General features: G+C 40.2%; 1 protein-coding gene across 2 annotated transcripts in view; it reads right to left on the bottom strand.

Annotated features, from left to right (window-relative positions):
- Positions 1–15,844, bottom strand: part of SEZ6L (seizure related 6 homolog like) — a 309,976-nt gene that overhangs the window by 143,906 nt on the left and 150,226 nt on the right. For both annotated transcript variants that reach the window (XM_018564635.1, XM_018564634.1), the window contains 2 exons: positions 3,137–3,844; positions 1,650–1,783 (listed from right to left, as the gene is read on the bottom strand). In XM_018564635.1, the coding sequence (XP_018420137.1) occupies positions 1,650–1,783; positions 3,137–3,844 (842 nt within the window). The remainder of the gene's footprint in view (positions 1–1,649; positions 1,784–3,136; positions 3,845–15,844) is intronic.

Genomic DNA, 15,844 nt, shown 5'->3' with positions numbered 1-15,844 from the left:
GGTGTGAACGAGACCTTAAATAGGAACACTGAGAGGTCTAATTATACACAAATTCACACAAGATTCACACAGCTTTCACTAAGTATTTACACAATCTCCAATTGAATCCCATTAGAAAAATGTGTGAATCTTGTCTGAAAACATGTATAAATTGACCCTTTAGTAACTGACTGTATATAGTATGAACTGTGTCTTCAGAAAGCACAGTTACTATTGCCTTGGGCAACACATGGTCTATTTGGGTTGAATGCAATCATTAATTACAAATATTTTAACTGATAAAACAGTTACATTTTTGGTCTAGGGATTTGAGCTGTGCTGATGGTGAAGCATGCTATTAGTGCTTGTACATGTGATTAGTCTATCTATATACAAACCATAGTAAAATTAATTAAAGCCTAGAGTTTTCTTCAATAATAAGAAATATCTTAAAGCCCAAATAAAGTCTCATTCTTTTTTATCTCTAAATAGCCCAGTGCTCCCAAAAGTTGTTATGATTTTTGCTTAGGAATGCTTTAAAATGCTGTGTGCAGTCATCATCCTGTCCTCACATTGCAGTGCTCTGTGCTGGCACAGCTGAGTAACAGCCACACCCTTCATCACAAGATTCTTCACATAGACTAAAGGTGCCCATACACTGCTCGATTCTCGTACGAGAATCGCGGGAAATCCCACGATCGTACGGGAATCGAGCAGTGTGAACAAAGACGTGCGACCGTTTTACTGTACGGTCGCACGGCTTTTGTCTAAGGAGCACGCTAGAAAACGAGCCACAAATCGTACGATTTTCGGCTGGTTTGAACGGTGCTCGGGAGACAAATGCTGAACGGGCCGGTGTGCGCACGCGCACACTGCCCGTTCAGCATTGCAGTCATCGGAAGCCTGCCCCTCAGGGGGGCAGGCTTGCGATGATTGAGAGTACGATCTGCCTGTCCAAGATGGGCAGATCGTACATTTTTTTAAATCACTTTAAAGTGTATGGCCACCTTTATAATGCAGAGGAGAAGAAGGCGGTGTGTCTGATCAGCTCTGTGTAAATTCATATGAGCACTGAGTTCATCTCTAGTGCCTATTAAACTGCACAGTCATATTCAGAAACCCTGAACAGCTGATGTAACAGAAAAATGGAGTTTGTTAGTACAATGTCTTTTTGACTGCAATATTTATTTTTATTACTTCAGTTGGGCTTTAATTATAGCTTGCAGTGTTAAGAAAAACATATTAATAATACAATACAGAGTATTGTCATTTAAGGAACCACATAATAAGGGGATTTCACATTGTCTTATGAAAATAATAATTTTCCTGTTGAGATATTGTTCCAATTACTAAATACCAAAATATACATAAATGCTGAGGAAGAAGGTAAAAAAGGAAGTGAATGATCACATTCTTCAGGAAAGGCTCTTAAACGCTAGAAACTGATAACTATTTTTAGACAAAGAGAATAAAGAAAGCTTAAAGTAATGCAGGTATATGTTACTGCATAGTAAAACTTATTAATAAATCATAGCTGTAATTATTTGGGGTATTTATCGGGACATATGGCAGCTTTTTAATGCCAAACAGCTATTGACTGTGTAAGTGACAATATTAATTAGAGCGATTTTTTTGGTTGTTTGACATGCTAGACATATTTAAATTCTTACCTGCAGTTCCACTCCATAGCCCATGTAGACTGTAATATTATAAGTGCATTCCAGGTAGTTTTGAAATGGAAGTGGAGGGTAGTCTGTTGAGTCAATGTAACCTTCTGGTTCGAAGAAGTTCACACTGCATTGAACTATATACAAATACTTATTAGCAACAGAAAAACATAAATGCTTTATAGTACAATGTACTGTATTACAACAACATTTTAAAATAAGATATTAAAATTATTATCAAAAGGAAATATTGGTGCTATAAAGCATTGCCTTGCAATGAAGTCCTACATTTTCCCCCCCAATGTATTATGGCACATGCAAGCGGATGTACTGCTATTATATATGTCATGAACTGCCTCTTGTAGTAAGATGATAGATCCTTCACATAATCATTATCTAATAACATATCAAACATCTAGCGGTGGATTTGTTCATGTGATGACTACATTTGTTTGTGCATGTTGTGATCTTAGAGCACAATACACAAATGTAAGTAATACTTCAACTATACAGATTTGACCATAATCATATATGGTGATATTTGTTAAGAAAATCTTGTGAGGATATATTTGCTGTAATGATGACATAATAAGTAGTAAAACAAAATGCCACTCCTGCTCACTGATGCCAGACTGGCTCACCAGTAATACAGTCTGGTATTCCAAGAGCTGTGTCCACTTATTCAGTAAGAGACAAAAGTAACATAGATGCCATGGATAAAATAGTAAAACATTTCTATTTCCCCCCTGATGAATATTGATATATGAATAATGATAAGCTTCTAACTGTGAATTTCTTCACTACATAAAGGGATTCACGTAGTGTTAACGTTCATAATGCAAACTGTAGTCCCGTTAATCAATGTAATTATTTAGCAAGCTAGACAGAAAGGCAATCATTTAATAAACTAATTTAATGGGCAAAGGTGTGCAGTAATCCATATTAACCAATCAAATTTTAGCTGTAATCAGTCTACATTCCGCTGACGTTTAAAATCAGATTTCTAGTTAATATGAAAAATGGCAGTGCATTGCTTGGTGCATAATGTTATTATAGACAACAAAGTTATTAACTCTTATAAAATTTGGCAAAGACCATTTTCATTTTGCTTTAGTTGACCTTTATAAGAATATAGTAGGCATTTGAAAACTTCTAAAGGAAAGACACAAACTTACATAAAACGTATGTATGGTAACAGGGTTTGTGATGCTGCCAGTAAAGGCATTTATGTATATATACAGTTATATACTTGAACGGTTTAGCCTCCACACTTACAGGTCTGTATGACCAAATCTATCTTTCAGGCACTGGCTAGCAAGTTGGTAATATACTCAAAAATAAAAAGTAATTTAGACTGAGATGGCCATTAGAAATAAGCTTAGTGGATAATGAAAGTTGCTATTAATGCGAGCAGCACAAAAAGCACATTGCACAGAGCTAAAAATACAGCAATAAACAGATGAGATTGCCACTGTATAAGTGTTTAATACCTGGGCTCTGCTCTGTTGTAATGACAGTTGTTGTAATTATAGTAGATGTTGTGGTATCTTGGCTTTCCTCTCCTGCATTCAAATCTTGGTCTCTGTAATGTTTCTTTAAAGGCTCATCTGCCTGCATAGAAGTGTTGATATCTGCTACAGTCAATTTTACTGAATCCTGATTATGTGGCATTGAAGGTTGTGATGTATATGGGGTCAGCTGGAAAGGGTGGCGAGCAATGGAACCACTGTGTCTTCTTCTGTTTATCCACAATGGAAACTCAGGGATGTGTTCCTTTACTTCTCGGGTTTCAGAAGATAAATCCTTTAGAACAGGAGACATATCTGATGATAATGATGATAAAGATGCTGAGGATAATAAGCTGGCACTTGATTCTACCAGTCTTTCAGAGACAGTTGGGACTACTTGTGGCCTCAAAAGTTTCCTTGCTAGGTTTAATTGCTTTAAGGATGGAGGTTTTTTCCTGGTTGGCATTGTTTGATTATCTGCAAAATCTGGAGTAGAGCTTGGGGCTTGCTCCTTATTGAGTAATACTTCGCTTTGTGTATCTGAGTTTAAGAGCTCTTCCCCTGAGTGAGGAGCACTTTGTGATCTCATATCCTTGAGCCTGGAGTTCTCCTTCCCAGTTCTGCTGCTGAGAAGTTCCACAGGGAGCACTTCCAATGCACTTGGGATGGGGTTCTTTTTGATTTTTCCATCTGCAGAAATACAAAAATTGACCATTGGTTTAGTATCTTTGTCACACGATATTCTCTCAAATTTGCTCAAGAGTAAGTATGCAGACTGTGCTTGTTGCATTTTAATTATAAGGAGTGAATTTTCAGAAAGAGAGTGGGGTCTTTTGTGGATATAGGTTTGGCACATTTGTGAAACACTACCTGGCAGAGATATGGATATGTGTTGTGCAACATACTGACAGGCACTATATTTACTCAAAGTTGTGACCACAAGCATTTTCATACCTTTGTGCTTATGAATCTCGTGCCTCTGCAGTGATTCATAGGCAACTGTAGATACATTAATTTAATTTTACACCACAGCAACAAGCCATATACCTGAATATGCATTTTTCATTGGATACAATACATTTCATAAGCATGTAACATGAACAAGTCATTTAGTACAGGTAATACATTTACTGCAAAACTCTAGAAAAGAGAAGTATCATTGCTTGCCTAAGAAATTTATTTAAATTTTTTGTTAATTTTCCAGGAAAGAAGTGGAAACCGATACATAGGGAGAGTGGTGCCAGTCACAGTCGTCTGAGAAAATATGGTACTATATCACACACTCCATGCTTCTTATGTCCTGTAGTGGCACATGGGCTGCTATGACAATAATATCACTTTTCAAGTGTACCTAAGCCCAAGGACAACATTGTGATATATTGCAGCTTACCAGTTCTTAGATTTGGTGGCTGCATTACTTTTTTGTAGGTAATTATCCTTAATTTTCACCTTGTGATCCTGACAGTAACGGGACTACATAACACCACCCCATTAGGCTAAATGTCAACAATAAAACAAAAACTTTAATATTTATTAATGTAAAGTATGGTCCTGTGCTTGCTGTGGAAAAGATCTAGAACTGTACTGTGCTATTTGGACAAAAATTGACAGTGCTGGATCTACCATACATTCTGATATTTGTACTATTATCATCTGAGGTATACACTGCTTTCTATACATAATAAATGGGGTGAATTCTTTCTCTCCATATGTAGTCTCCAAATTGCAAACCTGTTAATCAGTGTGGTTTTGCTCTCACAGCATGTTCACCACTAATACACTGCCATCAACAACACATCGTCAGCAGGGGTACTGTTGATTGCTTATATCTCTGGCGCATATTAGTACCTCAGAGATTTAAATCTCAAATATAAGCTGACATATGACAAGGTGCTTCCAACTTTTAGAAATGTATATATGTAAACATTTCTATAATTAGGATGAAGATTTTAATCTTAATATTGAAAATGATAACTGTCTGCATTGTGTAACAAAATATCTTTACCGTCACACTTTTATTTTCAGTATATTCAGACTTAAAGGCTAAGTTAACATTTGGGACAATGTTTCATGTTACACCCATATTCAGGGTGCAACATGAAACATTAGAGGAACTGGTCAGAGAAAGTAGTGGGTTTTTTTTAAATCGCCTTTTCTTGGAAATATTCCCGCACAAACATATAGATAAAATTACAACATTTTATTAATACATCTCATTAAAACCATAGACATTTAAAAGCAAATAGATCCAGAACACAATACCCTTGTGACTGGCCGACTGGTCCCACAACAATCAGCCCCTCCACAGAGGCTAAGAGACAGACAAAGTCCAAACCCATAAAGGGCATATGTAATCATAGGTAAGCCGAGGATCTTGTGGTACTGAAAAATGATTTGTCTTGATGAATTTTGCCTTTAAAGGCTTCCTCAGGAGAGGGACCTAGTGCCTAAAGAATAAAACAGGCTATGTCATGGGCATCAAAGGGACATCCTGATCCCAATGTCCAAAAAATCTCCCCTCGACCAACATACAGTATATGCCCCCCCCCATATACTGAAAACAAAAATGCAAATATTACAAACATGTAATGTTATAAACATGTGCACATTTATTATTATTTTTTTAAGTGGACTTAACCCTTAAGAGGCACTAAAACTGTTTACTTTCTTAATATGTATTTTTAGCAATAGACGAGTGAGACCCAGCCACCATTTGGTCTTATATAGTATCCAAAATACGTGTCATATCTGTGTCCTTTACAATAAAAAAAAAGCACAGCACTCTCGTGAAGGTGTGGGGCATGTGTAAGTGTGGTCAGTGTGGAGTGCTGCTCTGAAAACAGGAGGAGGAATCTGTGGAAGCAGTGATGGAGAATTAAGAGTGCAACTCCAATAGTATGAATGGTGTTGAGACAACCCGTCTCTATAAAATTCAAAATCAAAGTGTGAACAATGAGGAACTTACTTGTATGCCCCAGGGTCCGGACGCGGAGCAGCCCCCGATGGAGGATCTGGCGGTTCTAGGAGTGGTGTGTGGTGCTATAAGTTTGTGGTGGCCACCAGATGTGATTCTGGTAGGCAGAGAGGTGAGGAGTTAGGATGGAGCGGGACTGGTTCTATGGTCTGGATGTGGCTGGTGCAAGCTGTAGTGTCAGATGTGCTGGTGAGGCTGGGGGTCAGAGTGGAGTCGTGGACGAATCTGGACAGAGGGGCTGTGTGTACCAAAGGACTGGTAGTGGGGCTGAGGGGGTTGTCAGGCGCTTGTCGAAGGCTGTGTGTTTGGTGCGCCTCCAGTCTATGCAGCTGTGGTATCAGAGGTGATGGAATTCGAGCAGCAGGCAGCCGGGAAGGGACGTGCACAGGACTGTGTTCAATCTGAAGTAGTAGGTGATGAAGGAGCGAAGCGTTTCCAGGAAGTCCTCTTTCTCAAGCTCAAAATCAAAATCACTTCTCCTTTTGAGCTTGAGATTGAACACTGTCCTGTGCTCGTCCCTTCCCGGCTGCCTGCCGCTCCAATTATAAAATTTGATCAGTAGCTAGGTTACATGTTAATGCAGATTAGTGAGCTCAACAACAAACAATGATCTGATTATTTCAGTGCCACAGTAAAAAAAAATTAAAGCTTTATTTTTCCTTAGACACGAATATCTCTTATATTAAATTTTTCATGTTTGTACTTTCTCTGCATTAGCTGAGTAGTGTGAAAACTTGATATGAATCATTATTAATTCAATGCATATCTGTATGAATAAAGACACTGTTAGACCGATAAAAGATGTGCATTAGTATTATGACAATTTTCTATCCTAATGTTTAAGTGGTATTTATATTTATGAATTATATATTTGTTAATTTTCTTCACAAATTGGTTGCCAAGGCTCTTATGATTTCAAGTGAACAAACCATAAAATGTCAGTTTATCCATGTCCTCCTTTTTCTAGGCTCCTCTTATTTCATTTATTCTTCTTTTTTACTCTCTATTCCTTTTCTTGTCCTTACATAAATGCAATTTTGAAAATGTTTTCTAATGTGCAATCTAAAGTAGATCTAACATTTTAATGTAATTTTAAACAAATTGCTTTTATTCATCTTAAATCTGCAGCTTTCAGGAATACAGGGTGATTGTGCCATGAATGTATTTGTTCAGGCCCTGCCTTCTTTGGGTTGACAGCTTGTCTCCAAATAGTTTGAGAGAATGACACTACTTTGTGGATTAGAGTTAAGAAATACAATGGTGTCACCTCCCCACCTACAGCCTTCTGCTGGTTGGACAACAAAGAAGCAACACATTGATAAGTTATTAATAGTGATGGGCCGAACACACTCGAGTTTGATTCAAGTTCGAACTTTAGAAGATGGAAAAAGTTCGAACTCGAACTTCGAACTTAATGAAAGTCTACAGGAACCAGAACTCTGAAAATCAAATGTCCCCTTTTTGAAGGCTTACATGCAAGTTATTGGCCATAAAAAGTGTATGGGGATCCGGGTACTGCCTTGGGGGACATGTATCAATGCAAAAAGCACTATGAAAAAATACAGTTTTTAAAAGTGCATTCCCCCTCCCAAGCAATACCAGACCCTTTAGGTCTGGTAGGAAGGTTAGGATGGAGTCCCATTTAAAAAAGAAAAAAAAGCATGGGGTTCCCCCCAAAAGTCATTTGATTTAAACATTGCTTAAAGTGAAACAATAAAAATGAAAAATTCCTTTAAATATTGTGTCTGGGGGGCTGCCTTAAAGAACAAAATTACATTTATAAAGAGAGAACAAAAAAAAAGCATGCAGTTACCCCTCCCAAACAATACCAGACCCTTTAGTCTGGTAGTAATTTTAGGAGGGACCCCAAGTTACAATTTAAAAAAAAAGTGTGTGGGGTTCCCCCCCAAAGTCACACCTGGCCCTTAAGGTCTGGTAGGAATTTTAATGAGGAAGCCGATCCCCAAAAATGGGGAAAAAAGATGTGGGGTCCCCCTAAAATTTCTAACCAGACCAGTCTAAGCACAGGCCTCGCAGGTTAGGAAAGGGGACGAGCGAGCACCCCCCTTCCTCCCTGCTATACCAGGCCACATGCCCTCGGCACTGGGAGGGTGTTTTTCCATGGTCACCCCTACCCATTCACTAAATGGTTAAAATAAATTGTAAATAAAAACACCAGACTTTAAAAAAAATCCTTTAATTGAAAAAAAAAAGACGTGTTTGACAAGTCTTTTATTTAAACCCCCACCCCCCCAAAAAATGGACCCACCGATATAATCCTAGGGTCAATCACGACGTCCAGCGTTGTCCACGACAACGACAACTCGTCGAAATAAAAAATCAAAATAGAAATAATATATTTTTTTAAACCGGACGCCCATTGACACGTCCACTCACGACAAACTCCTGCCGCAGAATGGCATTCTGTCAGATGCCGGCAAAATATAAACAATTGGGCGGAGCAAGCAGGTGACAGCTAGCTAGCTCTGCCCAACTGTTTACATTTTACGGCACCTGACAGGACTTAGTGAGTGCACTGTGCTGTGATTGGGTAAAGCAATGCACCTGATCTGTGGTCAGGTGCATTGCATTACCCAATCAGGACTTCACAAGGCAGTGTGCGGTGCGCATTGCCTTGTGGGGCACTAGGCGGGCGAACAGCCTGCCGAGTGCCCTGATAGTTTGTGTGTTCGGCGAACACACAAACTAGCGATGTTCGAGTCCAACTGTTGGTCAACTCGAACATTGAGACCATCACTAGTTATCAACTCTGCTAAGAGGCTAATCATATAATGAGTGGCATGGGAGGACCAACCATTTTGGAGCCCAGTTACCCACTAACAAATATAGTGCCTGCACTAGCCCCAGTCTGCACTAGTTGGTACATAGAGGAGCCCGTGCCCTCAACTCCATGAAGCACAACTCCATGATAATGAATCCAGTGTAGACTGGGCTGTGCCATATCACCACATGACTCTGCATGGTGAAATTAGAAATCTCCCCACCCAGACAGGGCCCCACACATCTTTATGTCTGTCGAGTCTGCACTGCTTTTCTATCACTGTTGCCACAACATCTCTCCTTCTCAAGGTGCGCTTACAGTGTTAAAGCAGTGTTATAACACAGTACACCATTGCAAAATAAGGAAGGGGGGAGATAGAGAGCTGTCATTAGGTGCTGTGAGCAGTGCCAGCACCAATTCAGAGATGATTTGAGGATCTACAGCTGAGTGATACACAAACAAGCTACATTTTTGTTGATAGTTAAGGTACTTGAGCGCTTTTTTAAGATTTAACTCCCGAGTTTAGTGTCACTTTAAGTGGCCATCAGTGAGTGTATCCTTGCTGCATGGATCTCTGACATTAATGGGCACCTATGCCTGACTTCTGACTGAGCTTTCCTATGGTCGTAGGCTCTAGCACTAGCTTTCTTCCATGTTGCTTTGGCCACTTGGTTTTCTGGTTCTTTGCTGTGTCAGTCCCATGTTCACTTAGTTCCCAGTCGTGTTATATGCTAGCCCCCCACCCATTTATTGTAGAGTTCCATTCGTGTTTGCTTATTGGATGTTGCATTTTCTGATTGTAGATGATGTTGTAGTATAGTTAGCCATTGCATGTAACTAGTTGTTTACTATCTCACCTGTTTCACCATTTTATTAGCACTAAGGGTTTATCCACTTTTTCGAAATAAGTGCTTCCACTTTTTCTTTGTCTACATTTCCTGGTATAATTGGCATTCTGGTAACTCGCTGGTCACTCATTATTTCTGAATTGGAATTCCTGGCAGCATTTCACCTATAAGCTTTGCAGAGTAGAGATGATCACAAATCTGGCACTGCTTTTATGACTAATTTACAGGAACTGGCAGTGCAAAGGTGCGTTCACTTGCTGAAAGTTGTGATAGGTTTCACTCTGAAGGAAAACAAGGCACGGCTGAGGCTATCAATAACAGGCAGGAGAGACACAAGTCACCAGAGCCAAGCTGCACTGCAATCCATGGGCTCTTCAGCGTGCCAATTGTTAAAGAACCATTCCAGATTTAGCAGGGGTTGCAGGGTTTTATCCTTTTGTATGACTCTTGTATGAGCTGCCTGTAATGTAATGGCATGCACTAGAGGCAGGAGGAGGAAAAATGACACAGAAATTCTGAATGCTCTAAATATTCGGAATCTGAAGGGCTTAAAAAGCCATGTAGATCACAAGAACATTACACATTTTCCACACAGATGCTTGCTAGTTTTGCTAAATGAAAAGTCTACATTCGTTAAAAAAATAACATAGCATAAAAAAGGCTGCACAAGCTATAGATTATTTTATTAACTCTTACAGTGGGGCTACCCCCACATGGGGTTAAATGCTCGTTTTGGCCAAGGTGGAAATAACAAAGTTCTACTCACATGATCCTTGGAGCCAGCTTGCTCATAGACCGGTCCCTGGACCCTCTCTCTCCCTCTGCTGCAGCAGCTAAGGTCCCTGAGTCATCACATTCTATACAAAATGTATAAGATGTGAGGATGCTAAGGGACATACCATCCCTGCAGTGGAGGAGGAGGCCGGAGGAAGCGCTATCACAGCTGGCCAGCTCTGAGGATTCGCTGAGTATATAATTTTGTTATTTTCCTCCCTAGACCAAATGAGCACTTAAAGGAGATCTATGAGGTGAGTGATTTACACTCATCCTCATAGTTAGAGCCGACCTGTGACAAAGAAGCTGTCGCACGTCGGCTATATTGATCGGGAAGGGAGCGAACACATACCATCGCTCGCTCATTTCCTGATCATCTCCCTGCAGAGAGCGGCGACTGTCAGGCCCGCAGGGATTCTCTCCTCTCCGATCCTCCAGAGCTGACTGAAGGAACGGATAGGGGGAGGGGGCGGGCACAGCTGGCTCTGCCTCTAGATAGGCAGAGCCCGCTGTCAATCAGCCAGCTGGGTGGATCTCGACAGTATTGTCGGGATCCTCCTGGCTGCGGCGCTCGTATATAGCGGGCAATAGACCGCTATATACTGAGCTTTGGGTCACATGAGGGGGTTAGTATATGTCCTCTATGGGATAAAAAGGTTACTCCATAGTTCTCTTTTAACCCTTGCAGTGTGGGGGTAGCCTGGAGTTCTGCTTTAATGCTATTAAAAGTGTTTTTCAAATTCAATATTAAGCCGCTGTAATTTTCTAAAACTGTTTAAAAAAAATTCAGTCCAATATAGCAAACTGGAGGCATTCTATACACTGTTGGCATATGCAATCCCCCCGGAAACCTAATTTCCTTCTTGTATGTTGGACTCACATATTTTCACATATTGCACTAAAATACAAGTATAATTTTAGGTGCCCCCCGCAACAGAAATGTCATTTTGGTGAGTTACTCTCAAAGGGCTAACTATTTCTAAAGGGATTCACACAATGCAATTTTCCTTAATAGAACACTGAAAGTGCTCCAGGTGGTTATAATGAATCAGACTCTCATTCAGAAAACACATGAAAGGACATGGTGAGACAAACAGCTATTTGTTCAGAACAGAAACAGGTAGGAATCTGCAACCAAGTTTGATAAAATCCTTGGAATCCTTGCAATGTACATTACTCAACCAGAGCGAATTCTCTTCTTCTAAACAAAAGTGGAGTTACACTTTAAGGGGATCAAAGATATACAACATAAACAATGCATTCAAGAGTTCTAATATAAAGCTAAACACCAAGCATATAACTAAATACAAAGACACAATACATATGAGAGAGTTGTTTCACCTGGAAAATAATTTGTATTTCTGTACATTTGGTTCAGAGATTTCCATAGCTCTGCCTCACCACACCGCTCTGTCTGGCAGGGGAGCAGACCTAATTTTTCTCAGCTGCATTTCAGTAAACATTACAGGTCTTCTACCCACCCCACCCTGTTACTGGCCAGTCAAAAGAGAAGCAGCAGTCTGATTAACTCCATCACTCTTCTATCTCTACTTTAAGCATGCAGTTATCAGCACTTAGAGAGGTGTTTGGGGTGGGGGGTGCCATGTTGGACCGAAGAAGAGCTTGTATGTGAGAGTTTCAGTCTGACTCTCCTATCTGCTGGCAGCACAGTTTTTTTTTCACCCTTGCCGCAGCTCTTTACTAATAAAGCAGGATCAATTGGGGGGTGCTGCCAGCTGTGCACATTATGGGTGAACCCAACTCACTGACATCACTGGTTGCCAATAGCTGGGCGGGACGCCAGCCCTAGTGTTACAGGTTGCTAACAGCTCTTAGCAATCTGGGACATTCTGGACAGAAAGGGGGCTTACGGAACACCTGACCCCCCCATGTGACCCAATAAGATGGTGCCTGAGGCTCACTATAGGGACAGCCCTGCTAGTATATAAATACTGTACCATCTATCTATAAGAGTGTATTGTCCCAGTCAAAGAGAAAACAGCGAGGATAAACTTAATGGAAAGTAGCAAAGCTGTCTTTTTTTTCGTTTTTTTTAACGTCTGTTGTATGGCCAAATATTTTTTTTACATATTTGCTCTAATATTCCATTAGAAATGATAACATCTAACAGGCATTTGTAATTGTCAGCAAATTATCAGGAAGCACTTAAAACACTTTGTCTAAAAGCGAACTTAATGCTCCCGTACTCATCATGCAATAAATACAGAGCTGCCATGAGTTATAAAATGCACCTAAACAGCTAATGCAATGCGACCTACTAGTTCCATCAAAACATTATTTTTGTGAAGTTTCAGAACAAATAAAATACACAAAGAAACAGCTGTACAAAGGCTGATAAAATAAAAAGAACGTATAATTTGGGTATAATATGCACTACATATGCTTCAATAGCTGCTTATGAGCAATACAGGCTATCACACTCCAGTGAATACACCTCATACCAGGCCGTAATTCCTTTTTTATTGTGCTGATTTTTTTTCAAGTTCATAATAATAAGAAATGCATTTGCCTCATTCTGTGAAATACATTTGCCACATACTGAAATAAAAGTCAATCTATTTCCTTCTCATCAGACTGAGAACATATGCATATATTTACCTTTTATTTAACCTGATTTCTGGAAAGTGGCTACATGTTTTATTGAACATTTTCGAGGCTTGTTTATAAAAGTGTGAAATAAGAATTTCACTGTCTATTTCCATTTTACTGTATTTATAGAAAACCAAAGCTATATCGTTTTCACTGGGATATCTCTTCTGTTCATTACCATGTTATTATTGCTGCACAATGCGTTTACTGAATGGATTTCACTTTGAATGTTTGTTTATTTTACAAGTTTTTTGCATGATATAATTTTTGTAAACAGGGGCATGGCTTAACAACATGTCAACATTAAATAAAATCTTCATAATTGAAAAAACACACTCCTTTCTATGTATAAGCGCCATACCTTATCATCTCCCCACGTAGTTCATAGCAACCTAGGATGCTCTGGCCGGTGTACCACCCAGCTCCGGGCAACCACTGATGTCACTGTTTACCAAGAGCTGAGTGGGACACTCTGCTGATGCACAGGACCCCCCCAGTAGCATGCACCACCAACACCCTCCCCCCACCCTCCTTCAGGTGGTGAAAATGCTAGGAAAGCCCCTGCTTACCATAATAATTTGCAAATTAACCAGCCTTCACACCTTCACATAACTATGCAATAGCGATAACTACTAACACCAGCACCAAATTTAAATAAAACTCTAGTGTATTTTTAGTACATATTTAGAGCTAGTATTACTGTATTTCCCTAAAAGTAGATTTGCTGCCAAGCTATGGACATTCACATATTTACATAATTAGATTTACATATAGTATATAGAAGGGGGGGATTGTAGGGCATTGGGGTGGGGTGTTAGTGATTAGAGTGCAGCAAATAACATAACACATGGCAGACAGGGGTAGTGCAGGCTGCTGTGGGTGTAATATGAAGGGAAGACATGTAGTAGATGGCTGCACACACTATCAGGTTCATTACCTTATAACATGCCCCCGGCTAGGTGCAGAGCTGTCAGTCCGTCCACTCGGCCATCACTCCCCCCAAGGCCCGACTCCCCCCCAAGGCCTATCTCCTCGCTGACACGGCTGCACTGCCTTGCTCTCCTCCTCTCCGGCCCTGAATTGGGAGCGGGACTGTACGAGAGACTGCTGGCGGCTGTGGCCCAGTTGCTAACAGCTCCTTTTGGCCCATGATTAGATGGAACAAAAATGGATTGCAATATATCTCTATGGACAGCTGGGTGCGTATCTGTTTCCATGCAGGTGCTTTTTGGTTTGACGGACAGAATGGAATAAGTTTGCAACCAGGTCCTCTTTTACTGACATGACCTGATGTGGGCGGATGTAGGCGGATGCATATCCGTTAACATCCAGCCACTCGTAGGGATTACATTTTTTCTTCCATCACAAAAAAATTGTGCTTGCAGCATTTTGTTCAGACCGGATCGCAGTGTGCATTGATGTGCCTTGCGTTCCCGTGCGGCTGGGGGGCATGGCTACAGTGCTATTCACTTCAATGGACCACCACGCCCCCTCCTGCCCCACAGCATAGTGAGTCTGATGTGAACGAGGCCTTAGTGTAATTTCAACAACTCAGTTCATTCTGTTCCCCCTCTCCCAGCAGTCACTTGGCAGTCTGCCAGCCTTCAAAACTGAGCTGGTAAATTCCTGTGGTCTCTGCCTGTGCCGCACTGTGTCCAGCTCTCTTCGAGAACTACAGAGCAACTGCCTTTGCTATGGAGATCATGAAAGGGGGAGTTCTATAGTCCTAGCTCACGTCCTGTCCTAGGGTGACAATGCTTCTCCTCTATTGATACAGTACAGTAAGTAAGCATTGTCAACCTAGGACAGGAAGTGTGTTACTAGCTTGATCATCAGTTAAAAAATAAAGAAAAAATGCGGAAAAAAAGAAAACTAATGCAGCCACTACATCTAAGGACTTGTAAGCTGCAATATATACAATGCTTGTTCTTGGGTTTAGATATACTATAACAGTTGGGATAATATATCAGCCATGCAGAAAGTGTAATTATAGGTATAGGATTCAGAAGTTAGTGTTTTTATTAAAGTACATGAAGGTGTTTTTAACAAGAGCAGAAAAACCATAAGCTACCTATTTCTGCTGGTAAAGTTGCTATACTCTGACTTTGCCCTACAATAATCTATTTGTTATTGAATTTAACATTTCAAGGTGCAATTACCATCTTTAAAATGTAAAACAGGTCTCTGACTATAAGCCAGAACATTAATGAGGTGATCAGACTAATGAGCAAGCTATACTGTATATTGGTTCATCCACCAATATGGATGTGGCTGAGGGTACATGACAGGTTCTCTTTAGCGGCTTTCCATTCACGTCAACATAAGATACTGTATGTTAAATAGAGTGCACCTCTTTACAGTTCTATCAATTCCATCTTTTAGATCTAACACATACATTATTTTACAGGTATAGCCTCGCATAGCACTAAACTGTAGCAATGCAGTCAGACTTTTGATCAGCTATATACTGTATATAAGAGCATAAAATGCACAAGCAGCAGAACCTGGCATGAGTTTTATTGCCATATTTGGTAAGACGAAACAGGATGATCTCAGCACTTTGCTAGTTGTCTCTGTAGCTCTCTGTCTGTGTCACATGCAGTCTTATAAAATATGTATCTGGGTCACTGGTCCCTTAATAACGCTCAGCCATTGGTTAGGAAGAATGCAGACCTTTTCCAAATGACTTGGGCTTTAATGGA

Source organism: Nanorana parkeri, unplaced genomic scaffold (assembly GCF_000935625.1).
Source record: "Nanorana parkeri isolate BGI_ZX_2015 unplaced genomic scaffold, ASM93562v1 scaffold767, whole genome shotgun sequence".
NCBI lineage: Eukaryota > Metazoa > Chordata > Amphibia > Anura > Dicroglossidae > Nanorana > Nanorana parkeri.
Note: the sequence above shows the minus strand (reverse complement) of the source record. Positions and strands in the feature narration are given on the sequence as shown.